This window comes from Delphinus delphis, chromosome 13 (assembly GCF_949987515.2).
Source record: "Delphinus delphis chromosome 13, mDelDel1.2, whole genome shotgun sequence".
NCBI classification, from domain to species: domain Eukaryota; kingdom Metazoa; phylum Chordata; class Mammalia; order Artiodactyla; family Delphinidae; genus Delphinus; species Delphinus delphis.
This window is the reverse complement of record NC_082695.1, coordinates 17494426-17522382: the sequence shown is the minus strand read 5'-3', so window position 1 is coordinate 17522382 and position 27957 is coordinate 17494426. Positions and strand designations below refer to the sequence as shown.

Below are 27957 nucleotides of genomic sequence, written 5' to 3'. Positions count from 1 at the left end.
CTTTGTATTCGCCAAGTGAGGGAAGCATCCTGGAAAGATGCTTGTCCAGCCTCCACTTGACCAGACTGAGCTTGGGCTTCTCAGGCCAGGACATTCAAAGCCTTCTCTTAATGGACAAAACCGTTTGTGACAGGTAACAAGCAAAACAGTCTGTCGAGTGTTTGGGTCTAAAGGGCCAGTCTTGTGATTTAACCAGTCTTCTCTGTATACATGGGGAGCAACAGTGTCTGTTTAGCTCATTCTCTCTCTCCCTGCAGGTGGGGACTCAGTTTAAAAACAGTCTGAGCAGCCTTCTGGAAATTCTCATCTCTAAGGAACCTTCGTACATCCGTTGCATCAAGCCCAACGAGAGTAAAGAACCCAGTGAGTTGTGAATTGTTCAGAACGCTGAGCTCAGGGAAATGAGGCTGGGCGGAAAACCGAGACGACAGTGGGGCAAGTCCTAAAAACCACCACGGGCCTGCTGCTTGTTCTCTGTATTAAATAATAGAAGGCAAATGAATAAGGAGGAGGGTTCCTTTCACGGTCCTGTGTGAGCTTTGCTCAGAGCGTGGCCAGTTGCAGGACTAACACAGCTGAGCCAAGCAGACCTCAGACGTGAGGGGAAGCAACACTGCTTCTCTCCAGCCAGTGAAGAATCTTCCAAAATGGTCTATGACTTGGGTATTTTCTAAGCTTGTGCCCTGGTCTCATAACAAAGCTGTACAGTCAAAGGCTTATAGAATCCAGGCAGGAAGAGCGAATGAGTGAAGCAGACCAGCTGTAATGCAATAGGGGACGGAGGGGACTGTGGCCAGCTGGACAGGGCACACCCTGTCTAAAGGGGCAGTCCTCCTTCCTTAGGGCCATTTGTTGCCATGTGGGGCTCTAGGCCCAGAATGGCCAGATCTCATGGATTTTCAAGAGAAACCAGAAATTCAGACTTTCCTGTAAAATTCCCCCATTAAGAGAAACACAATTAGGACCTAACAAAACATGCCTCGTGGCCAGACCCAGCCCACATATCGTCAGCTTGCAGCCTCTGGTCTGCCTTGATTGAAACAGAGCCACAGGGTCCTTCACCATCACTCTTCCTTCTGTGTTTCCAAAGGCAAGTTCGATGTCTTCCTCATAAGGCATCAGATCAAGTACCTGGGGCTGATGGAGCACCTGCGGGTGAGACGGGCTGGCTTTGCGTACCGACGGAAATACGAGCATTTCTTGCAAAGGTAAAGTTTGTCTTGTTGATCTGAAGCCAGTGAAGTGTGTGGCGATGAATAAAAGGCCATCCCCGAGGGAACTCCATTTGCTTCTTAACTGCTGTAGCGGTGACAGTGATGAACACTGACATTTCAGAGAATAGGAAGCTTAGTTTGCCACCTTCTCTTCATTTCGCTAAGCCCCTAAGTTCTTGGAATCTAGGAAGTACGAGACGCGATGCACAGACTTGCCCCCAGGGGGCAGACGTGGGACATGCACCCTTGGGGTCTGTACTTGGCTGGGGAAGACCCTTCCCATGGCGACCATGGGTGCTGGTTTTAGCGCCGTCAGTCTGGGAGCAATCCCCTTGGCCGTGTGGGCTGTCCAGAGACACAGGTGTAGTGGTGATAACATGGGCGTTGGAGCCACAGATTCTTGGGTGGGAATCCCCATTCTTTCTCTTCCAACTGAGACCTAATTCCTCATGTGTAACACGGGGATTAAATTGCTCTCGAGGGGTTTGTAAGGATTTAATCATACATCCGCCACCACTATTACTATGGCCCAAATCGCTTGTGCGTGCAGTTGGGCTGCATGTCGTTCGTGCTACCAAGAAAAGAACACATTCACACTCGCAAGAGAAGCATAATAAAATGGTTCTTTTTGTGGGTCAGCATGGTTGAATATCAGTAATTTCATATTTTAACTTAATATTAGACTTATTTTTAAAATTTTTTTAAGTTGAAGTATAGTTGATTGACAATGTTGTGCCAGTCTCTGCTGTATAGAAAAGTGACTCGGCTATACACATATATACATTCTTTTTTTAATATTCTTTTTCACTGTGGTTTATCCCAGGAGATTGGATCTAGTTCCCTGTGCTCTACGGTAGAACCTTGTTGTTTATCCATTCTAAATGTCATAGTTTGCATCTGTTAACCCTAAACTCCCAGTCCATCCCTTTCCCTCCTCTTCTCGCCCTTGGCAACCACAAGTCTGATCTCGATGTCTGTGAGTCTATTTCTGTTTGGTTTTTTTTTCGCGGTACGCGGGCCCCTCACTGTTGGGGCCTCTCCCGCCGCGGAGCACAGGCTCTGGATGCGCAGGCCCAGTGGCCATGGCTCACGGGCCCAGCCGCTCCGCGGCATGTGGGATCCTCCTGGACCGGGGCACGAACCCGCGTCCCCCGCATCGGCAGGCGGACTCCCAACCACTGCGCCACTAGGGAAGCCCTATTTCTGTTTTGTAGATAGGTTCATTTGTGAATATTAGGCTTCTTTTGAAGTACAACTTCATAATTATAAAAAGCACACGCGTGAGGTTACATTTTCAATCCAATTCCTCGCATTTTGCAATTTACGTCTAGATCCTGTGCTCTGAAACTTCTTTTGGTGCTCTTATTTTCAGCCCCTCATTTAATCTCAGATTTTTCTCTACCCACGGATCTTGCTTACTTTTCTCCCTTGAGCCTCGTGTCTTGATAATTAATATCTGTTTATATGCATTTATTAAGTAACCATCTCTTTTCTCACTGTTGTTTTTTAATGATTTACCTGCCGATCTAAACCTCTGATGAGTGTCATCAGCACGAACCTTTTGAGTTGATACAATTTCAGCTAAATACACTGAGGATTGTATTGACCTGTGCGGTTCTATCTTGAGAAACAGTGTAAGTGTCTCTGGGTTTTAGAAACAGTGAAAAGAGTTACAGACAACTCCACCCCAAATACTACCTTGGAAGGCTCAGTGGGGCCCGGGACCCCAGCCTTGGAAATCTCTGCCCGGCTTTGCTCTACGCTATAGGTATATTTGGGTAAGCATCTCCGTCCCAACCCTCACAGATAAAACACCATCACAGGTGTCCCCCTGGAGCCCCGTCTGGAAGGCAGGTAGGAAGGAAACGTGGGACCCTCGAGCAGCCTAGTGTCAGAGGCTGGCTGTCACCCCACTCTCCTTTTTGTCCTCTCTCCTTTGTTCTTTCATCTGTCACCATTTGGGGACCACATTGCCAGTGGATAGCCGTGGTTTTCTTTTCCTAAACGGCTTCATTGAGATATAATTCATCGACTGTACAATTCACCCACTTAAAGCATCAGTGGTTTCTGGTATTCACAGATCTATGCAAGCACAGTCCATTTGAGAACACTTTCACGCCCTCCAAAAGAAACCTCATACCCTTTAGCTATAAATGCCCTAACTCCTTACCACCCTGCCCCAGCCCTAAGCTACCACCACTCTCTACTTTCTGTCTTTATAGATTTCCCTATTCTGAACACTTCATACAAGTGTGGTCGTATCATATATGGACTTTAGTGTCTGGCTTCTTTCCCTTAGCATGATGCTTTTTGTGTGTGTGTGCGGTACGCGGGCCTCTCACTGTCATGGCCTCTCCCGTTGCGGAGCACAAGCTCCGGACGCGCAGGCTCAGCGGCCATGGCTCACGGGCTCAGCCGCTCCGCGGCACGTGGGATCTTCCCGGACCGGGGCACGAACCCGCGTCCCCTGCATCAGCAGGCGGACTCTCAACCACTGCGCCACCAGGGAAGCCCAGCATGATGCTTTTAATGTTCATCTATGTTATAGCATATGTCAGCACTTCATTCCTTTTTATGGATGAATGATACTCAATTGTGTGGACAGACAACATTTTATTTATCCATTCCTCTGTTGATGGGCATTTGGGTTGTTTCCATTATTTGGCTATTCTGAATAATGCTGCTGGGAACACTCAAGTACAAGTTTTAGTGTGATCATATGCTTTCATTTCTTTGGGCACATACCTAGGAGTAGATTACTGGGTCAGATGATAACTCAGTGTTTGTTTGAGGATCTGCCGGTCTTTTTTTGTGTGTGTGTGTGTGTGTGTGTGGTGGGTTAGGGTTAGGTGGGGGGAACCTCCTTGACATACCAGTTTTGTTCATCAGCGACTTGTCATTCACCCTTATCTCATCCGTTTTTCTGAATCTGAAGTCTAGTGAAGACGGAGGCAGCAGCCACTGGCCACCCCGGCCCCAAAACACACAGGCATCTGCCGTTCCAGTCTTCCTGCGTTTTTTCCTACTTTGCTGCTGTCGGGCTTGTTTATTCTTTCTAGAAATACTAGTGAGCCCCTGCTTTGTACCAGCACTTTCCAAGGTGCTGGGGTAAAGCAGTGAACAAGACAGACCCCACCCCTGCCCATATGGAGTGCCCTTTCTACTGGCGATAACAAGGAGATATAGGAGGTCAGGTGGGGCGTACATTCATGGAAGGAAAATGAATCTGGGTTGGGGAAAACGTGGTCCAGGAGGGCCTCTCCAGGTAAGGAAGTGAGCCATGAGGATATTTGGAGGCAGCTGTCTGGGCAGGAGAGCCTGGAGGTGGGAACTGGGCAGCTTGAGGACCAGCTAGGAGGCTGGCATTGTTGCAGGACAGTGGCCCAGGGGAAGGCAGGAGAGGCCCGTGGGAGTGGGCTGGAGATGTGTCCGAATGTGCGCACCCTCCCTGGCACTGCTCCCTTGATCAGGGAGCGACTGCATCTCAGAGTTAAAAAGGACAGAAGTTATGAGTCCCTCTACCCTGCAGGCATTTCAAGCATCTCCCCATCTCCTCTGTGTCTGTCTAGCCCATGTTTAGACAGCTTGGATGGTGTGTGCTAGTGATGGGCCTGACCAGACAGGAGGGAGCAGGGCCTGGCGTTGCTCTGCGTTCCCTGGGGTTGGCATGTGTCTGTACCTTTGTGTGTGGCAGTAACAGAGGGAAGTAATCAGGGAAGAACATGTGACACTCAATGCCTGTCTTAGTTCAGGCTGCTATGACAAAGTACCATAAACTGGGTGCCTTATAAACAACGGAAGTTTATTTCTCACAGTTCTGGAGGCTAGAAATCCAAGATCAGGGGGCCAAGCACGGTCAGGTTCTGGTGAGAGCCCTCTTCCGGATTGCACCCTGCTCTCTTCTCATCACATCCTTACGTGGTGGAAAGAGGGCAAGGGAGCTCTCTGGGGTATCTTTTATAAGGGAACAAATCCCAAGGATGAGGGATCCACCCTCCTGACCTAATCACCTCCCAAAGGCCCCATCTCCTAATACCATCATATCGGGGGTTAGGATTCTTCAACATATGAACTTGGGGGTGGGAGGGCACAAACATTCAGTTCATTGCAATGTCCTTAATGGATTTTCTCACAAAGTATAATTCCAGGAAAATAAACATGTTCTTAACGGTTTGACATTTGATTTTAAAGTAACACAAACCATATAATGATATTAAGGGAAGGAAGCGTAACAGGAATACCATAGCTAACATGTTTTGAAGTCTCAGACTGTGCCAAATACTTTCCATGGGGTATCTCATTTCAACCTTGTGACGATCCCACAGGGAAGGTCCTGTCATTCATTGTTTGTGCTGCAAAGTGAGGAGGTGAAGCGACTTGTCCAGCTCCTGAGCTGGGCTCCAGCCCAAGCAGTGCGGTTCTAGTCCAGTGGCTCCAGTTGTATCACTTCTAGCCTCAGTCCACAGGCACTTCTGAATCCTGCATTCACTTTTTTCATCATATTACAGACATCATGGTTATCTTTATCGTGACCACATATTAGAAGGGAGTTGCATTTTATACTGAAATCAGGTTCTTAAGTCAACCTTGGGTCCAAAATTACCCTTGAAAAATCCCTCGTCCCTTATCAAGCATGATACCTTTTCTTCCCGTGCTGGACCATACTTGTTTATACATTCCTTTGTCTGCTGATGGACATTTGGGTTGTTTCCACCTTTCGTCAATTATAAATAATGATGCTCCGAATATTCACCTATAAGCTTCTGTGCGGACATGTTTTCATGTCTCTTGCGTATACACCTAGGAGCAGAATTGAGTTTCTTGGGTAGAGTGTCTGATGAGGTCATTGTTCTATGAAGACAGGCCAAACCTCCCACCCTGTTGAAACAGTTCCTCTTCTTTATTGCTGAGTATATATCGTTGAATTCTAGGAAGTGGGTGTGATGAGTCTACTCTATTACTCTGAGTGGCTGGCGTGCCCAGCGGAGTGAAGCTGACCTCTAGGGGAGCTAGTTAGTGTAAGGTCTGCGGCTTCCTAAACATGCCTCTCCCCTCCCTAGGTACAAGTCCTTGTGCCCAGACACCTGGCCGCACTGGCACGGGCCTCCAGCAGAGGGCGTAGAGCGGCTGATCAAGTACATTGGCTACAAACCCGAGGAGTACAAGTTAGGGAGGTGAGTGTCCCGGAAGTCGCGGTCAAAATGTTTTCCTAATCGATCTGTATCCATCTTGAGCCTGGAGATCCATTCTTCAGGAGTTTACGTAGATTTCTAAGCAGATACTTGGATTCACTCAATTTAAATGCATCTCTGTAAAGAAAAAACTCTCCTGTGTGTCTCTACTCTCAACGCTTCCCTCACACTCAGAACACTCCATCACACTTCTAACACCGGCTGGGTGTCCTACAATTAAACTCACTTCTGACAGTCTACCTGGAGATGGTGTCAGATCCCGCGGCTTAAGGGCTCAGTCTCCCAAGACTGTCCATCCTCCCTTCAGAGACCAATCACAAGTCCCGTTTGTCACCTGTGTTTCTGACCAATCAGCTATAAATTGGAGGTCCCCATGACCCCCTCCTTGGGTTTGATTAATTTTTCTAGAGTAGCTCAAAGAATCAGGAAAATACTTTACTTCCTGGATTACCAGTTTATTACAAAAGGATATAACTTGGGAACAGCCCAATAGAAGAGATAGACAGGGCAAGGTGTGTGGGAGGGGGTGCGGACGTCCCATGCTCTCTCCACGTGCACCCAGAAGATCTCCAAATCATGCCTTTTGGGGGTTTTATAGAGGCATAGGCATGATTGATAAATTCATTGGCCAGTGGTCATTCATTCAACCTCACGCCCAGGAGTGGGGCTGAAAGTTCCAACCCTCTAATCTCAAGGTTGGTTTCCCTAGCAACCAGTTCCCATCCTTAGGTTATCTAGGGGCTTTCCAAACATCAGCTGTTAGCATAAACTCAGGTGTGGTGCGGTTGAAAGGGGTTTGTTATAAATAATAAAAGACACCCGGAGAAAGGGGGTGGGGAGGGATAAATTGGGAATTTGGGATTAGCAGATACAAACTACTATAAATATAAACAACATGGTCCTACCGTATAGCACAGGGAACTATATTCCATATCCTATAATAAACCATAATGGAAAAGAATTTTTAAAAAGACACCCATTTCCCCTTTATCACTTTGAAGCTATTTCAGGAACAAAAACCAAAAGATAGATCATAGTGAAAGATGCCCCATTGCTCTAATCACTTAGGAAATTACAAGGGTTTTGGGAGCTGTGACACTGGAACGGGACAGAGACCAAATACGTATTTCTTATTATAAAGCACCGTATCACAAGCGCTAAGTGGTTAGAAAGGCTACATAGTTGCCTGTTGGAGGGGATTAAGTATAAAGGAGCCCCGGGTTCTAAACCTGCACTGGAGACTGGGATGAGCTCCTTTGTGCACAAAATGAGGAGGGTGTCAGCGCGAATCCCCTAATCTCTCTGTGCCTACATTCTTTCATTGTTCAAAATGTATGCATGACTTCTCGGAGGGGATATTTGGACTTCTGCGATGAGAAAGCTCCTCTAGCATCTCCCAGAAAGTGGTGTTCTAGAACTCCAGGTATCATTACTGTAGAGCTGTCGTCCGTGAGCAGGACTTTGCGTACACATTGAAAGCATCAAGGCAGGACTCAGTGGGGTGAACCAGGATAATTTTCATCTGTTCTCTTAGACGTTTTGGTCAGCGTTCATTTGATTGCAAAGCACAGGGCCCACACATGAAGGGGATCTACTCCCAGGCCGCAGAGATTCCAGCGTCAGGGATCGCTGCCTTTGAATCTGTCAGTGGGCTTTCCCTGCCAACTTGTACATGGCCCTCTATGACCACCCTGGCCCCGTTCCATCCTTTATTCTTCTATTCTGGGCCCTGCTCCAAGGAGCAGTTACTTTTCCAAGCCAGATTTCTCAGGAATAGGGCTTAGCACATCCAGTGGGAGGTGGGTCATGGAGGTCAGAGGTGTTATCTGCCCCCGGTATAAAACCTCTGATGGGTTCACGTGGCACGATGCTCTGCTGTCCCCAGTGGCTGGCCTGGGAAGTTTCCCTCAAAGCGTGGGTGGCCGGGGGGCTTGAGGGCAGGCAATAGGAGCTCGATATTTATAATTTACCTTTGCTGGCTGATGGGATCTTCTCCTAAACTTAGACCCATATTCTCTGTCATCACTTTTTAAAGCCCAGGGAAGTCACTTTGGGTTAGGAAGGTGAATTAACTTCCTAGCGCTGCATAATGAATTACCTACAGACTGGTTGGCTTTAAACAACAGAAATTTATTTTCTCACATTTCTGGAGGCCAGAAGGCCAAAATCCAGGTGTTGGCGGGGCCGTGCTCCCTCTGACGTCTCTCTGGGAGGATCCTTCTTTGCTGCTTCCGGCTTCCAGTGGCTGACATTCCTTGGCTTGTGGCATCACTCCAATCTCGGCCTCTGTCTTCACACGGCCTTCTCCCCTGCGTCTGTGCGTCTTTCCCTCTCTCTTATAAGAACACTCTCATTGGATTTAGTGTGATTTTATCTCAATCTTTACCTTGATGACATCTGCAAAGACCGTATTTCCAAATAAGAATCACATTCTGAGGATCTAAGTGGATGTGACTTTGGGGGTGGGGGGAGGACACTATTGAATCCACTACAGACGGTGACGACCAGTTAATAATGAAAACATTTTTTTCATTTCTAGATCCAAAATATTCATTCGCTTCCCCAGAACTCTGTTTGCTACTGAAGATGCCTTTGAATTTAGTAAACATCAATTAGGTATGGTTTTTTTTTTTCCTGCCCTGATTTTAACAGAATGTGATATGAACAAGCTTAGCTTGGGAAACATCTTAAACATGAGTGTTTGATATAATGTTAGAAGCACTGGCTTTGGAAACCCAGAACAAGGCAACAGGATTATGAGATACAGGTGAATTTATCCCTTATGTTTGGAGGGCTGTCACGGATGCACCTGGAAACTTAAACACTGCAGTTCTGCCTCATTTTTAGTTTGGATCCAACTTTGTCGTGCCACACCAGGACCTAAACCCATGGAGTCCATCCCCCTTAAATGAAGGGTTTTTTTTAAACTTCATTTGTATGTGTCTGATGTCGGAAGGTGTAGCTGCAAAGCCCACAGCCAGGGTGTTTGTTGTGAATGGTAAATAAGAAAACTTAGACGGGAGGAAAATGCAAAAAATCACAAATCAAAACGACCAGGGGGTAGGGGCTTCCCCTCTGAGATCTCACCTGGCCTGCTGAGCCCAGCTGTGCTCGAGTAATCTCAGTGCTTGCTGTATTCATGATCTCATTGTATTCTCGGAACAAACCTGTGGACGAGTGGTATTATTATGTCCACTTTACATGTGGGGAAGTTGAGGCCCAACAGCAGCAGAGCGGGGGTTTGAGTGTGTGTCTGTCTGGCTTCAGGGCCTGGGCTCGTAACCACTGTTGTTGGTGGTCTGTTTTTGACCCCTCCGGCAGCGGGCACTGATCACCCAGGATCAGGTTCATGGGCAGGTGCTGAATGCGGGGGCCTGGGTTAACATTTCTACCCAGCTCCCAGGGGATGTGATGCTGCTGGTGTGCGGGACCCTCGAGGAGCCTGGTCTGTGGGGGGACCCCAGTCACTGGGTGCAGGGGGCACACAGTGAATGGAGAAGCTACACGGCATGTGTGTGGTTCCACAGCCCTGGGTTCACACTCCTGCTTCATAGCCGCGTGGTTGCCTCGCACCTGGCAAGGGTCTTCACCGGCTGGGTCTGTGATCTGCTTTGTCAAATGTGCTGATGCCTGCCTGCCTGCCTTGCAGGGTTGGGTGGGAGGATGAAATACAATGCCTAGAACCAGGGGCCAGCAAGCCCTCCAGATGGTGGTTCTGTTCCTTAGCTGGGGGAAGGCAAGAGGAAGAAAGGGAGCCCCAGTTACTGGCCAGCTCTGGCACTCAGGCTGAACGTAACCCGCCCACTCTCGTTTCTATCCCGTCATATCCCGTGGCTTCCTGTCACCTCTACCCTGTGTGCCCCTAGGGCCACAGCCGACACCTCCTCCGAAGGTCACACCTACCAAGCTGCACAACTGAAAGCCATTTCACCAAGTTTTGTTTTCTTTTAAGTTGCGAGAATCCAAGCCATGTACAAAGGCTGCCTGGAAAGGAGAGCATACGTGAGAAAAAGACAAGCAGGTAAGAACTGAACAGGACCTCTCAGGTTTGCCATGGACAAGTTTCCCTCTCATCCACATGGCACCTAGACGCACAGGTTCCTTTGAGCATCCTTTTCGCCTGCCTGGCCTTGAAACCTTGGTGTCGGGCATTCTTGGGGTCTGGTTCTGGGGCCTCATTTTTACTCAACAATGTAGCCTATACTTGTTACACAGACATGTTTTATTTGATCCACAACATGTGCATGTTTTTTTTTTTAATTTATTTTTGGCTGAGTTGGGTCTTCATTGCAGTGCGCGGGCTTCTCATTGCGGTGGCTTCTCTTGTTGCAGAGCACAGGCTCTAGGCATGCGGGCTTCAGTAGTTGTGGCTCGTGGGCTCTAGAGCGCAGGCTCAGTAGTTATGGCGCACGGGCTTAGTTGCTCTGTGGCACGTGGGATCTTCCTGGACCAGGGCTCAAACCCATGTCCCTTCCACTGGCAGGTGGATTCTTAACCACTGTGCCACCAGGGAAGTCCATGCATGTTAAAGAATAATTTTTTATTAATAAAAAATAATTTTATTATTTTTATTAACTAACACCATGAGTGCACTTGGAGCCCCTGCACTTTGTCCCTCCTCAATCACTTCTCCGCATCCCCCCACAACACACACACTATTCTTCTGAACTTTCCCTTATTTCCTTGTTTTTTTTTTAATAATTTTATCATCTATGGATGCATCACTAAATAATATACTTGTAGGCTGGAATGTTTTGAACTCCATAAAATTATGCTGTTTGTATTTTTCTTCTGCGACATTTCTGTTGCAATAACTTTACTTACAGACACAGGTGGCCAGCCCGAGGGCCGCAGTTTGCTGACCCCTGTGTGCTATATGAGCGTACCGCAATTGAGCTGTTCCGTTGATGGACATTTGGGTTGTTTCCAGTTGTTTGTTTTTGTAACAATGTGGCCATGAGGAATAAAAGAAAAGCATTTTGAATATCTGAATTAACTGGAAAAACAATCTGAAAAGCATTTAAAAACTGGGACACAAGCCAGAAATCTAATTTTTGTGTATCCCAATTTATGTATCCCCATTTTTTAACGTAGACAACTAAAACTAAGCATGGGGTGAGACAAAGCAAATGCAGTGGCAAGACTAATCTGTGCCGTCAAGTGCCACTCTGGTCGCTCAAAAAGACCTCAGAAAACTGGCCCCTTGTGTAATTTTGGAGCTTCCTTTGATGCTTCCCAGCACCCTCTCCTCCTCTGTCACTCTGGTTCAGTTGTCCGTCTGGGCACATCCGGGTAGAGACTGATGACTCTCATCCCACTTTCCATCTCGAGGGCTAGCGGAGTGCGGTGCTGGGCATCCAGGTGTTTGCGGAGTGGATGAATAATTCTGGAAAAGGCTTTTGTATTTAAGTGATTGTGCTCACCTTCTAATGCCAGCAGTGAACTCTTTCAGCCATTAAACTTGAAGCCCACTGGCGTGGAGCCCTGGCTCGGAAGGAGGCCAAAAGGAGAAAGTGGGCTGTGCAGATTATAAGAAAGTAAGTTCTCAGTTGGGTCCAGTAGGGAGGAAAGGTCTCTAAGTGCTATTGTGCTGCAGAGGGTGGTCATGGACTTGGAGGTTTTGGCTCTGGGCAGAAAAGTCATCTTCCCTGCAGGATGTCAACCCTTAGGAATTCTGTTCCCTCTCCTTCTTCTGAGCTTCCTAATTTGACAGTGATCGCAACTCAGAACGTTTGTTGTTTCTCTTAGCCTAGTTCAAAAGTCACAAAGTCGAATGCCTTCTGAGGCCAGGCAGGGACAGCGAGTCTCATGAGCTGGGCTAAGGCAATAAGGTAGGGTAGGGACTGTGGCAAACTGGAAAGCTCAGTCCACCTAAGAGGGGCAGTCACTACTCCACTTTAGCAGACCGCGGCCAGCCCGGTGTTGGCAGATCTTTTTTTTTCAAGGAAAGCTGGAAATCTGGCTTTCATGTAATACTTCCCAGTTTGTTGTTGTTGTTGTTGGCAATGAATTCAAGTCACTCAAAAGAAAACAAAAAATGGTGTGGGTGAAATAGAACATATCTTTGGGCCAGATTTGGCCTGTGGCCCTACTTGGAGAACAAAGTAATCTCCACCGTTTTGGCCACCATTAAATCAAACCAGTGGGGGAGAGAACGCAAGTTTCAGTGAAGAAATGGGAAGTGAAGAAATAGAAAACTAACAAAACTCTCTCCCGCTTAGGTTCATAAAGGGATTCATCCATCGCAACAAGCCCCTCTGTCCTGACAATGAGGAGTTCATCGTGTTCGTGCGGAAGAATTACATCTTGAATCTTCGGTATCATGTCCCAGAGAACGTCTTGGACGACAGCTGGCTGAGGCCTCCTGGCCTCTTGGAAAATGTAAGGACTGTTCCAGGACTCAGGTTGCAAATGGCGTGGGCACGGATGGAGCTTAACTTGTATATCTTTTGGTGCCGCCCCCCTCGCCTTGAAAGGGCTGCCTCAGCAGACAAACCACTTCCCTGCAAGAGTGATGCCCAAGGGATTTAACTCTTCGCAATTCGTATATCCTCTCTAGAATTATAAAGCCCGTGGAGGTCTGTTTACACAGAGCACTCTTGAATGCTTTCTGTCCTTGATGTAACATTTACAGATGGGTTTAGGGACTGTTGCCTAGAACAGTGTTTCTCAGTAGATGCTCTGGGGACCCTCTGTGTCTGGAGCGCAGAGTGGGGGTGACTAAGATTCCTGGGCCCCAACCCGGGCCCAATGAATCAGCGTCTCTAGGAACCTCCTGGCTAGCAACTCAGGTGACTCAAAACTCATTCAAGATCAGGAACCACTAGTTTAGCAGCGGCAAACAGTGAGCCCAAGACTGGAAGATGAGCTGCTTTCTTTGACTAGAAAATATTAAGGCTGTCCTTTACCTCAAACTGAATTCAGCTATGCTTTCAAAGCTTCTGTTTTGGCGGCTGAAGCCTAAAGCGGGGGCGGGTGAAGGAGGCAGGTGGAAAAGAAGAGTGTTCTCCACGCAGGCATCGAATCTGCTCAGGAAAATGTGCATGAGGAACCTGGTCCGGAAGTACTGCCGAGGGATCACAGCCGAGAGGAAAGCCCTGGTAGGGACGTGGCGTTGCGGGCAGGTGGCAAGATGCTGGAGGGGTGGGTGCTGGCCCCTTATCAGCAATCCTCACCCACCATCTCACCTGTAAGCCAAGGGTCACACAAGGCTCATGCCTCATACATGCTTTGAGGATGAAACGCATGTAGACCACTTAGCACAGAGCCCTCGTTAACTGGCAGCTGTTCAAAGTAGCATCGCTCTTTTGTTACCATGGGAACATCATCTAGACGGCCTCTGAACCGCAAAGCATGCAGGGCCCCTTCTCTGCTGGTGGCGTAGTTCTCTTTATGTTCATTTGCTGGTCAGCAGACTTTTTCTGTAAAGAGCTAGAGGGTAATATTCTAGGCTTTGCCGGCCACACCATCTCTGTTGAAATTATTCTGTCCTGGTACACACGAGCTGCCAGAGACAACCTGTAAATGGATGGCATGGCTGCGCTCCAAAAAAACTACTGGATTTGGCCCACGGGCTGCAGTTTGGGATCTCTGACCTAGAAGAAACTCTCAACTCTGAAAATTCCACTTCCAGGAAGTCAGTGCAAGCAGAGACAAGCCTAAGTGTCAACTTCAGACTCTAATCAGTAGAATTTTTGAGGCATTTTGGCCAAAGCCAAATGTGATTGACTTCTATGTGTTCTGACTCCTATGCAGAAGTATGACAAGGCTCCTTGAGGAGCCTTACTTATTCAGGAAAGCAAGCACTAGTGTGGACCTCTTTAGGTCCCCAAAAGCCTCATGGCCACCATTTTGTACTTCTAATTATGTATTACCAGATGCAGCAAAAGGTGGTTACAAGTGAAATATTCAGGGGAAAGAAAGAAGGCTATGCAGAAAGCTTAAATCAACCCTTTGCCAACAGCCGAATAGGTAAGTCCCTTTTTTCATCTATGTGCTCACTTCCCCTATTTAAAAAAAAAAAAAGTCAAAGGAAGATGCTTGATCCGCATTTCCTGACAGCTAGCTCCCAGGCTGAGCTCTTGGTCACAGAGGGACAGAAAATGAGCAGATGCCAGCGGCCTGTGCACAGGGGTGGTATTTAGTGATTTGCTGTGCTCTGGTTGCTTCCTTAGATGAAGGAGACATTAATCCCAAAGTGCTTCAGCTCATCAGCAGTGAGAAAATCCAGGTAAGGAAATGTGTGTCCTTGCCGGAGACAGGATTCCCCTGTGGGGTCTGAGAACAGGGTCTGTCTTCTACGTGAAGGGGGTCTGGAAGCACTATTAAAAGGCAGGGGTGCGTGTGCGTGGGCCGGGCTCTCAGCTGTGATGCTCTGGGTGTTAAAATGGTAGGGATCAGAGTTACGTGACTATTAGGTACCTGTGGCTGTTCTTATGGCCCTCACCCGTCACCCAGGAACTGTGTTTGGCTTTCTATGAAGTTAAGCGAAATGCAGGCATACACTTAATCGTTAAACATCCCCTATTAGAAGCAGTGTGCCTGGGCGCCGACGTGGGTCTCGTAACTTAGCTGTGTGATCCTGGGCAGGTGACTTACGCCTTCGGTGCCTCCATCCTTCTGTGAATGGGGAGGACGGAGGGGTTGATGGTGTGAAGGGCACAGGCTGTGGCCTGGCATGCGGCAGCTGGTGACTGGCTCCGGTGGCTGCTTGGTCACTTTGGTCCCTGGGGACTAGAAACCTGTGACTAGGTTGGATCACCCTCTGGCTGTCAGGGCTCTTAACGCCTGCAGAGTGTCTTCATCTCTGCTGACCTTTCAGAGCAGCCCCGTGAGGCAAGTGGCTGTGGCCTTGAATACCTCAGAAGGTCAACGTCATAGGCAGAGCCAGGAATCACAGCCTTTCAGGCAGAGAGCCAGGGTTCAGGGAAAACTCATTTATGCAAGATCTGTTTGAGCCCCTCTCCGTTCGGGTGCTCGAAGCAACGTTTCCAGAGGCCGAGTAACAAGGCACTCGGTACGCTGCCGCCCTCCCCCGCGAAGCAAGCGTCGCCTCGTAGTGACGGTCACCTCCTTGCAGTACGGTATCCCGGTCATTAAATACGACAGGAAAGGCTTCAAGACACGGCAGAGGCAACTCATTCTCACTCAGAAAGCAGCTTACGTGGTGGAACTTGCCAAAATCAAGCAGAAAATAGAGTACCCTGCGCTCAAAGGTAAGCAGCAGGCAACCTTCAGAAAATTCACTGGGTTGACTCAGCTCCCGGGCACACCAGCAATGCAGCAGCCTTTCACGGAAAGACCTAAGTGAAGATGCCCACAAAACCCAGGGCGGCCCGGGCTGTGCCTCTTATTCTGGCACAAACGCCAACGGCATCTCACTCCGGCATCCGGGTCGGACACTAGTCACCTTTGACAGGGACCAGCTTTTTATTCCGAGCACAGGTGCTGATTGCAGGGCCACCCCACTTGGCCCAGCTAGGAGGGAAAAAGCCTGGGGTTGGGGACCCCCCAGGCATGCCTTTTTTCTGTATTAATGTCAAGTTGTCCAATTCTTGGCCTCTAACTTTGGATCTGTCCTAAGGTGTCTCTACCAGCAGCTTCAGCGACGGAATGTTAGTCATTCACGTTTCGCCAGAAGGCAACAGGCAAAAGGTAACCTACGGCCACAGGGCTGCTAACAGAGGGAAACACTGCCTAAATCTTTAGCTGCCCCCAGTGAAGCCTCAGTGATGTTCTTCCGTGAAGCCGCTACCACTGAACCGGCCGTGTTCTCTCCTCTCTGCCGCAGGGGGATGCCGTCTTACAGTGCGAACACATATTTGAGGCAGTTACCAAACTCGTCATGCTGGCTAAGAAGGAGAACATTGTAAATGTTGTTCAAGAAAGGTAGGTGGTTTCGTCTGTACTCAGGAAGTCATTCAATGTTAAGTGTCTATTAACAGATCAAGGAAGATGCAGATGTTAATCGTTTCTCCCAGGCCTGCCCCTCCCCGCAAAGTAAGAACTGCCTACCCACAAGGGGTTGGGGGTACCCTTGCCCCCTCCGATCACCAGCTTTCTTCCCTCCTCACCCCCTAGGACTTGGGCTCCACAGAAATGAAGTCAGTGATCACTTATTCACCAAAGGGAATGAACAGTGGTCTCACCATCTAGTTTTCAAAGGAGGTGCTTATGGTCCTAAGGGAATTTGTCACCCAGTGAAAGGGGGACCCACCCCGGGCGAGAGCAGGTGCCAGCCACACCTCTGCTGTTGATGCCTGTGGAAGAACTGTGCTAAACCGATTTGAAAATAACTACAGGAAGGCGTGGCCATTTTCCCAGTTGCAGAAACGGGTTTCTTTCGATTACTCAAATATACAATAAAACTCTGTAATGAAACAGGAATTTGATCTCGAAACTAGTAAGCGTCACAGGTGAATTTCTTTTGCAGGCCCACAGCTGAAGGAAAAAATACAGTATGCCAGTAATTTATCACTGTGTATTTTAAGTTTACAGTTTTATATTAGTCCTGGAAAAGAAGGCACAATAGTTTTTGACACTGGACCAGAAGAACAAATCTATAAAGATAAAAACGGACAGTTAACAGTGGTGAGTGGCCGTGTCTGGGGAAGGGGAGGTGTAAGCAGTTTTAAGTAAGACTATAGGTTAAGATTCTGCCAATTTCAGTCCTCCTGTAGATTGACCAGAATCATAGTCTAGTTTATTTCTCCCTCTGTCCCTGATTCTGCGTTGAAAAATAGGAAGGAATGGGTACTAGAGGTGCAGATTCAAACACAGACTGAAAAGGAGAACAGTTTACTCACATTTGTCAGTGAACCGGAAGCTGACATTAAACTTTTCACACTATTAAATGTCAAAGCCCCTCTTTACTGGATGCCAAAGGCCTCACGCCCTATCACGTGGTTCTCAAGTGAGTCTCCACGGGGGAAACTCCCGACGAGCTTCGAAAAATACCAGTGTGTGTGTCTCCCCCGACCTGCTCCCCGACACCATGACGTAACTGGCTGGGGGTGAGGCCTGGGCTCTGGAAAACAAGGATCCCAGGACTGAGGAGGAGAGGTTTGGGAACCAGGCGCACCTTAAGAGGTCAAGCCTGAGTGCTCGGGGCTTTGCCCTCGCTAGCAAGTCTGATCCAATTCTGCTGGCAAATGACAAACTGAAAGCTGAGGGGGCTGAATCTTTAAAACATGGTTTGTAGCAAATTATGAATACTTGGTATATATATACAAACTAAAAAATGGTCTAACATGGACTGTCTCATACACATTTAACGATGAAATTGTTTTGTGGACAAAGACACATAATTGCCCCTGAAAACAGGTAACTCCTTTGGGGACAAGTTAAAATACTGAAGCATGATTTTTAATGTAAAGTATAAGGTGACTTTTCAGTTTACATGCTGTCTTAAAACTTACCCCCATTCCTCCCTGGCTGGCTCAGGCGGAAGCTGAGGCCTCAGTGAGCCCATTTCTGGATGTGGCTTGTCTCACGGGAGGTGGGGCAGGAGACGGTGTGGGTGACGGGGCTTGGCTGCTCGCAGCTTGTCCACGTCCCCCTCAACCATGCAGGCGGCTGCACCGCTCACTGCCTCCTCCCGAGTGAGAGGAGAGACCTGTAAACCTCAGTGTGTACCTTCCCCAGGTGTCGGTCCGCAGGAAGTCCTGATGGAGGATGACGTCTGATCTCTCCCATCGCCGTTTCTGCTGCAACTGAGGAAAGCTCGAATTTGGTCCAGTTAGCGACACCTTCAAGCAAAGGTTCCAGCAGCTCTAGGAAAAGGATCGTCCCTGAAGAAGCAGAGTGGCATCTTATGCCAAAGGCCAAACCCTCAGGTGTTCTGTCGCACTACATGTTCTCTTTAGGGAGCCAACCTCAAGTCACCCAAGGGGGTGATTTTAAACATCCCCAATAGGACCTACACTTGACGGGCACTTGAACATGTCAGTATGGGGGGATGACAGATTCTCTTTGTCATGCTGCCCCTGGGGCACAATGAAGTATTATACGTGGTCTGAGAGCATAAAGCTGCAAAATCTGAATTTTGCTTTAAATAAATGGAACTCAGAAACATACCCAGTTCCTGCACGGCTTTAGGCTCCACATGGTGAGGTGTAGCTCTCCCCACCCCAAACCTGCAGTCGGAGGCAACAGCAGCCGACCGCTGTTTCACAAGCCCAGCAGCATTTCCACCCAAGGCTTCCGTCCAGTGTTTGAGTTCAAACACTACGGAAAAATGACTCATCTTTTCCACCCTGAGCAGCAACCTTTAGGTGGTGAAGTAGAAGGTGGGATCTCTGCTCTCTTTCCTGTGAACTGCACTTCAGTTCAGTGGCTGGACTGTGCTGGGCATTTCTGAAAAGACCCAGAAAAACAGATTTAAGTAGAAGCGTTATATAACTTTTATTTTACATATGTCCACAGATGCTTGTACAACACACAGTGACTACTTCTGAAGCTCATAGCGTTTTTTTCCATGGCACAAAGAGACAGAAAGGTTAGTGACACACACGTGTTACAGTGACCCTGGGTGGAGCCCTAGAAAACACACATTCCAGAGGGAGGGCCAGGGTACCTGCACAGCGACCGCCCTGCTAAGCCACTACAGGAGGACGATGGAGAGGCAAGGTCCCCAGTCACCACAATCAGATGACTTATTTGAAAAAAAGCCTCATTACGAGGGACCCAAAGCTGTTCTGCTTTTTCCATTGTAAGTTATTACAGTGTAATAAAACTTAGCTCTTCACCAAATCTTAGGCCAGTGTTTGTTTTTACTTGGATGGTTCTTAAATACAAATACTGACTTTTGTTGCCCTTAGTGCTCACATAAGAAATCACTTCTTTGTAGAATATGTTTGATAACAGAGCCTGGACTAGCCAACACTTTGTCATTGTCAGCTCACAGCTGTATGCAACTAACAGTATCACTCACCATGGAATGTTTCATGAACTTGTTCATATCCCAGGGAAGCAAAGACTCCAAACTACAAGTGCAAAGTTGAAGGAAATGTGAAAGTAGAGAGACGGCCAGAAACATTTGGTCATAAGGTGTAGAAGCCCCAACTAATCAGACTGTTCCACAAAGTTAGTTACTCTTCACGTAAACATTTGAAAAACAGAACTTACATGATGGCTTTTCCATTCCTATAGAAAACATCAGAACTGACATTCACTTTAACTTTCTAAAAAAGTTCAACCCAAACAGCAGGGTTGGTGTTTAAAACTTAAACAGTATAAAATATTTACAAAACATTATTTAAGCCCCCTCCCCTCCCATCCTTAGCACTTAATAAAATCCAAATGGCCTAATATGAAAGTTTCCCACACAACAGTTTAAAAAGCATCTACCCGATACATGATTTTTAGGTTGGGTCATGATTGTTTTAAAGTTTTATTGTAGGCTTTGCTGCTGGATACAAAATAAAGGCATACAACTGTCACAAGTAGGGCAGGGTGTACAAAGTCTAAGCTGTAAAAACCATTTCAAAATATAAACTCGTTTTGTTCGAATGCACTGTATCAAAGGCTGCCCGTGTTAACACCTTTGGTATAAAATGGTAATGTTTCCCTTGAATAGCAGACAAAACCCATCCATACCTTACACACATCCGAATCTCCTTGGAACTACTCTACCAGCCTAGTCTCAACCACCCACATTTGTCACCACTCCCTCTGTGCGTCACGGGCGGGCGCGGAGACGGGGAGGTAGGTAACCGAGAACGTCCGTCCCACACGAGCGCCGTGCAGACAGCAGGGCTCCAGCGCGGGCCACCCAGGCGCCATGGGCACACATCCTCATCCACAATCGCACACGTCCCTTAAACAAACATGAACATGCACACTGACCGGACCCAAAAGGATCTGCACGTCCTCTCCGTCTGCTCACCGATGGCCACTCCACACCGTGTAAGGATCAGAGACAGGAAGGGATCTCCAGGCGACGGCTGCGTTGACAGCAGGTGAACCGTCCTGAGGCTGCTGGTGTGAGCAGTGGTCCTGTCTGGACGCCAGAAAAGAGTCTGGGGCCATGTTTAATTTCTTCTAAGCAAAGGGCAGGGCATCCGCTGGGGGCAGTAAGCCCCGCTTAACGGGGCATAAGGCCAAAGAGGAAGGAATGGAACCCACCGGGCAGTGGTTTGTACGCTGTGCCCATAAGCAGGCCAGGCAGCCTTCCCGGAATGGAGTGGGTCAACAAGGAGGGCAGAGGAAGGGGCAGCTCTGCTCTCGGCCAGGCCCTGCAGGGTCCCAACAAGCACCAGACCACAGATCAGCAGAAGGGGCAACAGGCCTGCCCCTTCAACGGAGCTGGGCATCCAGAGCCACACTAGGAACAGCGGCTGAGAGGCAGGAACCCCCAGGTGGTATCTCCACTGCTAAGAGCTGTGGTCCTTCACCAACAAGCTCCAGGATCGATGCCCGAGGCGGGACGGGCTGTTCCCAAAGCCGTGGAGCCTGTGCCGGGCACGGGAATGGGGCCAGGGTGCTGGGGCGGAGTTAGGAAACACTGAGCTCGCAGACACCGACTACAGGACCCGTTTCGGAGTTGACAAACTGAACCGTGGAGGAAAGGCGGCCCAAGAAGCTCAAAGAGGCAGTCAACACCCACAGAAATAAATACCGCAGACAAGTTCTCACACACACACCACACCCACTCATCCTCTTCCTCCAGAACCAGGAAAGCCTGGCTCCAGTGCTTCTCGGATTCTCAGGAAAGCAGAGACCTTGGACCCAGCTTGTTCACTGGCAGGGGTGTGTTCACCTGGGTAAAGACAATCCATTCACCTGGTCGAGAAATACCAAAATCGTCATCTGGCTTTTTATGCAGTCTCTCCGGACGCGGGGGCAGCGGGAGGCCCGGGAGCTCTCGGGGAATCTGAGTGCACAGCGGGGAGGAGCAGGGCGGGCGGGGTGCAGGCGGGGCCCCTGCCCGCTCACTGGTGGAGGTGGGCCCGGTCGTCCGGGCGCTTGATGTGGATCCGCCGCACGCGCTCGATCCGCTCCCGCTCCCGCTCCTCGTCCTCGTCCAGGTGGTGGGAGCGTCCGGCCGCCCCACCCGTGGCCTCCAGGAGTGCGTTGTCGGGTCCCCGGCCATCCTGGGCCTCATACAGCAAAATATTCAGGGTCTCCTCATAGATCCGGGCTTCAGGGAACTCCACCTGTAGCGCCACAAAACACAAGGCAGGTACATTAGCCTCTCAAACCCCCCACCCCACCAGCTCCGCCACCACCCAGGACTTCTGAGCAGGGCCATCTGTCTACACCAGGCCCCTACGACTCCGTAAGACCGTCGTTATTATGTTTAAAGCAGTTTTTATTGTCAATACGCAACACTTACACATGGCGCTACATTCACAAGAGACAAAAGGGATACAGTGAAACAGATCTCCCTGCCCTCTCTGCCCCCTTTGGAAGTTTGCCTTCCTTTGGACATTTACATCATTCCCAATGTGTTACTTCTAACAATCAGGGCTGCACCCTTGTACACGAGGCATTCCACACCTTAAAGCAGCATCCTTTCTGAACAGGCACCAGCTGGGGACCCTCATAAAATGGACACAATCCCTCCCACTCAGTAAAGCGCTGCGTGCACTTACTGCCCTTCGGGGTCAGGTGCCGAGAACTAGAGGTGGGTCCCAGGCAATCAGTAAGAACTGGTAAAGCACTTCAAATGTTCTGCCAGGGAAGATACCGATTATGCAAAAACCCAAGTGGAACATCTGTGCAGTTACGGGAGACAACGAACCATGAGTGTCAGCTCGAAAGCACAGGTCCCGGAAGTGTGGGATAGAAGGAGAGGAAACTGTCCCTGAAGGGGCAGTCGTCCCAACACCAACTCCCTGGAAAAAGGAAGGAGCCCTGAGGGACAAGAGGCAGAGCGAAGGGAGCCAGGAGAGGGGCTCTGGCCTCCAGCCCGGCTCCACCACTAACCAGCTGCACGAACATGAGCACAGGCTCACTCTGGAACCCGTCCAGGAATCTATACACAGTGGGGATCCGACCACGAGGTCTCTCAGTGCCTTTGCTCGCTGTTAAGCTCTAAAAACGTAAAATCACTATTTTAAAGTTTAATCAATATGACGATTAGCTTTTGAATATCCAAGGGCAGAGGCAATCCATGTATACAAAAAACCAAACTATGACAAAATGGAGAGCCTAGTTACAGGTGGAATTCACAGCCCTAAAGAAAAGAGGCACGTCTTGTTAACGTAGGAGGAAAAGTGAATAATTCTGGTTCCCCCACTATCTTTGAAAGGAAAAAAAAGAAAGTGTTTTTCCCTTCCTGGCTACCTTACAACAATACATACCTTTTAGGATACATTCTAAATACTAATGAACCAGATGTTCTAAGAAGTTAAAAAAAAAAAGGGCTTCCCTGGTGGAACAGTGCTTGAGAATCCACCTGCCAATGCAGGGGACACGGGTTCAATCCCTGGTCCGGGAAGATCCCACATGCCATGGAGCAACTAAGCCCACAAGCCATAACTACTGAGCCTGCATGCCACAACTACTGAAGCCCGCGTGCCTAGAGCCCATGCTCCACAACAAGAGAAGCCACCACAATGAGAAGCCCGCGCACTGCAACGAAGAGTAGCCCCTGCTTGCTGCAACTAAAGAAAGCCTGAACGCAGCAACAAAGACTCAATGCAGCCAAAAATAAACAAACAAAAAAAACATGTACCCTTTTAAAAAAAGAAAAAAGAAGTTAAAAGAAGATTTTTAACTCTGGTTTCTACTTTGTGGTCTGATTTTCTCTCATGTGCATTTTGCCTTTGAGGCTGCTCTAGCATCACAGAGCTGTGGGCTCCTGGGACTGCAGTAAGGATAATAACCTGAGCAGGTGACCTACAGATCTGTATGAAGGTGACTAGAGGCATGACCTGCTGCATGTGTCCCTGGTCATCAGATTTCCCCAGATAGGTTGAAAAGGAAATGACACAGTGTATGGGATGATTTAAAAAAAAAAGAAAGCACAATCAAGATGGTAGAATAGTAGGACATGAACCTTACCTTCCCCCACAAATACAGCAAAAATATATCTACATGTGGAATGATTCTCACAGAATATCTACTGAACACTGGCAGAAGACCTCAGACTGCTGAAAGGGCAAGAAAATCTCCACGAAACCAGGTAGGAAGAAAGAAAAAAGGAAATGGAAAAGAAAAGAAAGTGAGAAAGGAATTGGGACAGGACCTGTGTCACTGGGAAGGAGCTGTGAAAAAGAGGAAAGGTTCCCGCACCCTGGGAAGCCCCCTCACCGGCGGGGAGATGGGCCGGGACAGGAGAGCTTGAGCCTCAGAGGAGAAAACAGCAGCTGGTTTGCGTCAGCCAAAGCAGACGGAAGACTGCACAGTCAGTCAGTCAGTGCTGCCGCCCTGCACTCCCCAGCCTGACACACGAGTCTGCCAGTGCTGGCGGGGGCTGGGTGCTGGAACTCGGGCTTCAGAGATCAAAACTGGGGAGAGGACTGGGGTTGGCATGTTGTGCAGACGGACCGGGGGGGCTGGAATCCAGTGTGACCACAGCTGGGGGTGTATGCAGGGGAAGCCTGGGTCACCTTAGAGGCCAGTCGCCATTGTTTGGGGGGTGCGTGAGGGGAGGGGTGGGATCTGCATTGTAGCCTTTTTCTCTGTGCGTGCGCTTGCAGAGGGCAGGACACTACCTGCATGGGCTCCAGGAGCTGACGCAGCGCCCCTCCCCCCGACACCAGGAGTGGTTTCAGGCTACCATCACCTCCCTCCTGGACCCAAGGAGTGGTTGCAGGGCCCCCACCACTGCCTGCCCAAACTCCAGGAGTGGCTGTGAGATGCCATCATGCCATGCCCATCGTGTGCTCTGGGGGTGCCTGAGCTGCCCGCCGCCACCAAGAACCCAGGACTGGGCATCAGCCACTGCATCTGCACACCCCCGTCAAGGGGATAACGACCAGCACATGCTGAAGAAAAAGGCCACGGGCTTCCATACTAAAAACTGCCCTCACACCAAATATATTAAACTCACAAAAGCTACACAGGGATGACCCCACATATAAACAGCCCTCCAAGACCACAGCAGACAACTGTTTCTCCTAAACTCAAAAGAGAAATATGTAAAATGAAGAAGCAGAAGAACTACTCCCAGATAAAGGACCCCTGAAGGAACAAAGAGTGAAACAGACCCCTTCAGTCTAATAGGCACTGATTTCAAAAAGAAAATAATGAAAATACCAAAGGAATTAAGAAAGGCTATTGAAAGAAACGCAAAGTACTGTAAAAAGGAAGTAGAAACTATAAAGAGGAACCAAAAAAAATTAGAAAACTCATTTGCAGAGACGAAAGCTGAGCTAAAGGCAATGAACAGCAGAATGAATAATGCAAATGAATAAGTGATCTGGAAGATAAAATAATGGAAATCACCCAATCAGGACAGCAGATAGAAAGCCAAATGAAAAAAACCGAAAGCAAGCTAAGAGACCTGTGGGATTAATATAAAGTGTGCCAACCTATGCAGAATAGGGACTCCAGAAGGGAAAGAAAGAGTAAAGGGGATCAAAAATGTATTTGAAGAAATTATGGCTGAAAACTTCCCAAACCTAAAGAAAGAAACATACCCAGGTACCGGAAGCTCAAGGGTCCCAAACAAGATAAACCCAAAAAGACCTACACCAAGACGTATTATAATAAAAATGGCAAAAGTTAAAGAGAGGATTCTAAAGGCAGCAAGAGGAAAACAGAGTTAATTACAAGGGAACCCCCCCCCCAATAAGACTATCAGCTGATTTCTCTACGGAAACATTGCAGGCCAGAAGGGAGTGGCCAGATAAATTCAAAGTCCTAAAGGGAAAAAATCTGCAACCTAAGATACTCTACGCAGTAAGACTATCACTTAGTATAGAAGGAGAGAGAATTTCTCAGACAAGAAAAAATAGAAGAACATAGCAATACTAAACCTATCCTAAAGGAAATATTGAAAGGTCTTCTCTAAACAGAAAAGAAGTAAAAATCTATAGGAAAGAGAAAATCACAATTGGAAAATAAATCACTTAAAAAAGCCAGTAGAGGGCTTCCCCAGTGGCACAGTGGTTGAGAATCCGCCTGCCAATGCAGGGGACACGGGTTTGAGCCCTGGCCCAGGAAGATCCCACATGCCACGGAGAACTAAGCCCATGCGCCACAAATACTGAGCCTGTGCTCTAGAGCTTGCGAGCCATAACTACTGAGCCCACGTGCCACAACTACTGATGCCCCCACGCCTAGAGCCCATGCTCCACAACGAGAAGCCACCACAATGAGAAGCCCGCACACCACAACAAAGAGTAACCCCCAATCGCCACAACTAGAGAAAGCCCATGAGCAGCAACAAAGACTCAACACAGCCAAAAAAAAAAAAAAAAAAAAAAAAAAAAGCCACTATACAGATTTAAAAAAAAAAAAAAAATCAAAATATTTTCGGGCTTCCCTGGTGGTGCAGTGGTTGAGAGTCCACCTGCCAATGCAGGGGACATGGGTTCGTGGCCCGGTGTGGGAGGATCCCACATGCCGTGGAGTGGCTGGGCCCATGAGCCATGGCCGCTGAGCCTGCACGTCCAGAGCCTGTGCTCCGCAATGGGAGAGGCCACAGCAGTAAGGCCCCTGTACCGAAAAAAAAAGTATTTTCTGTGAAAGTGATGATAAGACAATGAACAGCAAAAGGATGAACATGAAGATGTAAAAGAGGACATCAAAATCATAAAATGTTGGGGAGGAGAGTAAGAAAATGTAGATTTTTTCCCCCTAGAATGTGTTTGAGCCTATATGACCACCAGTCTAAGGCAAATATATATAGGAAGGGCTTAACATGCTTGAAAAACAGGGTGACCACAAATCAAAAACATACAATAGATTCACAAAAAATGAAAAGAACATAAGTATAATGCAAAAGAATATCATCAAGCCACAAAAGGAAAAACAAAAAGAAAAAGGACAAAGAATATAAAACAACAGGAAAACAAGGTTTAAAATGGCAATAAATACATATCTATCAATAATTACCCTAAATGTCAATGGACTAAACGCTCCAGTCAAAATACACAGAGTGGCAGACTGGATTAAAAAAACAAGAGCCGGGGCTTCCCTGGTGGCGCAGCGGTTGAGAGTCCGCCTGCCAATGCAGGGGACACAGGTTTGTGCCCCAGTCCGGGAAGATCCCACATGCTGCGGAGAGGCTAGGCCCGTGAGCCATGGCCACTGAGCCTGCACGTCCGGAGCCTGTGCTCTGCAGCGGGAGAGGCCACAAGAGTGAGAGGCCCACGTATGGCAAAAAAAAAAAAAAAAAAAAAAGAACCTACAATACGCTGCCTACAAGAGATCCACTTATCCACTTCAGGGCAAAGGACACACACAGACTGAAAGTGAAGAGATGGAAAAAGATATTTCATGCAAACGAAAGTGACAAGAAAGTGTGGGTCGCAATACTAATATCAGACAAAACAGGGCTTCCCTGGTGGCGCAGTGGTTGAGAGTCTGCCTGCTGATACAGGGGACACGGGTTCGTGCCCCGGTCTGGGAAGATCCCACATGCCGCGGAGAGGCTGGGCCCGTGAGCCATGGCCGCTGAGCCTGCGCGTCCGGAGCCTGTGCTCCACAACGGGAGAGGCCACAACAGTGAGAGGCCCGTGTACCACAAAACAAACAAGCAAACAAACAACAACAAAAAAAAACAGACTTTAAACCAAAGCCCATAAAGAAAGATAAAGAAGGACACTATATAATGATAAAAGGATCAATATAAGAAAAGGATTTTATACTCATCAACATATATACCCCTAATATAAGAGCACCCAAATACATAAAACAAATACTAACAGACATATAAAGGGAGAAAATTAACAGGAATACAATATTGGGTTGGCCAAAAAGTTCGTTCGGGTTTTCCTGTGACATCCTCCACAAAAACCTGAATGAACTTTTTGGCCAACCCAACAGTAGGAGACTTTACCATCCCACTCACATCAGTGGACAGATCTTCCAGACAGAGACTCAATAAGGCAACAGAAATACTAAATGATACAATAGAACAGTTAGACTTATTTGATATTTTCATGACATTACATCCCAAAAAACCAGAATACACATTCTTTTCAAGTGCACATGGAACATTCTCTAGGATTGACCCACATACTAGGGCACAAAACAAGCCTCAACAAATTTAGGAGTACAGAAATTATCTCAAGCATCTTTCCTGACACAACAGCATGAAACTAGAAATTAGCCACAGAAAAAGAAATGAGAAAAAAAAATTACATGGAGACTAAACAACATGCTACTAAAAAACCAATGGGTCAATGATGAAATCAAAGAGGAAATCAAAAAATACCTTGAGACAAGTGACAATGAAAACACAACCATACAAAATCTATGGGATGCAGCAAAAGCAGTTCTTATAGGGGACTTCATAGATACAGGCCTTCCTCAAAAAAACGAGAAAAATCTCAAATAAACAACCTAATCTACCACTTAAAAGAATTAGAAAAAGAAGAAAAAACAAAACCTAGTCACCAGAAGGAAGGAAATAATAAAGATCAGAGGGGAAATAG

General features: G+C 47.9%; 2 protein-coding genes and 1 long non-coding RNA gene across 5 annotated transcripts in view; 1 reads left to right on the top strand and 2 right to left on the bottom strand.

Annotated features, from left to right (window-relative positions):
• The window catches only part of MYO1H (myosin IH), a 45760-nt gene extending 27599 nt beyond the window's left edge, over positions 1 to 18161 (top strand). The window contains exons 17-31 of the mRNA XM_060028228.1: positions 258 to 363; positions 1091 to 1208; positions 6275 to 6388; positions 8946 to 9022; positions 10359 to 10427; positions 11859 to 11943; positions 12628 to 12787; positions 13423 to 13506; positions 14284 to 14377; positions 14581 to 14636; positions 15486 to 15621; positions 15990 to 16060; positions 16197 to 16294; positions 16897 to 16996; positions 18050 to 18161. Of these exons, the coding sequence (XP_059884211.1) occupies positions 258 to 363; positions 1091 to 1208; positions 6275 to 6388; positions 8946 to 9022; positions 10359 to 10427; positions 11859 to 11943; positions 12628 to 12787; positions 13423 to 13506; positions 14284 to 14377; positions 14581 to 14636; positions 15486 to 15621; positions 15990 to 16060; positions 16197 to 16294; positions 16897 to 16996; positions 18050 to 18073 (1392 nt within the window). The 3' untranslated portion in view covers positions 18074 to 18161. The remainder of the gene's footprint in view (positions 1 to 257; positions 364 to 1090; positions 1209 to 6274; positions 6389 to 8945; positions 9023 to 10358; positions 10428 to 11858; positions 11944 to 12627; positions 12788 to 13422; positions 13507 to 14283; positions 14378 to 14580; positions 14637 to 15485; positions 15622 to 15989; positions 16061 to 16196; positions 16295 to 16896; positions 16997 to 18049) is intronic.
• On the bottom strand, positions 8525 to 18144 carry LOC132435954 (uncharacterized). The gene is made up of 4 exons (XR_009521686.1): positions 18041 to 18144; positions 10310 to 10390; positions 9494 to 9573; positions 8525 to 8803 (listed from the first exon to the last, which is right to left on the bottom strand). It is a non-coding gene; the product is annotated as an uncharacterized lncRNA (long non-coding RNA).
• Positions 18162 to 18788: 627 nt separating the features above from the next.
• KCTD10 (potassium channel tetramerization domain containing 10) overlaps positions 18789 to 27957 on the bottom strand; it is a 33568-nt gene continuing 24399 nt past the window's right edge. Inside the window, exon 6 of one of the 3 annotated variants that reach the window (XM_069541313.1) lies at positions 18789 to 21561. In XM_069541313.1, the coding sequence (XP_069397414.1) occupies positions 21337 to 21561 (225 nt within the window). In that variant the 3' untranslated portion in view covers positions 18789 to 21336. The remainder of the gene's footprint in view (positions 21562 to 27957) is intronic. The other 2 variants (XM_060028229.1, XM_060028230.1) reach the window with 2 other exon arrangements.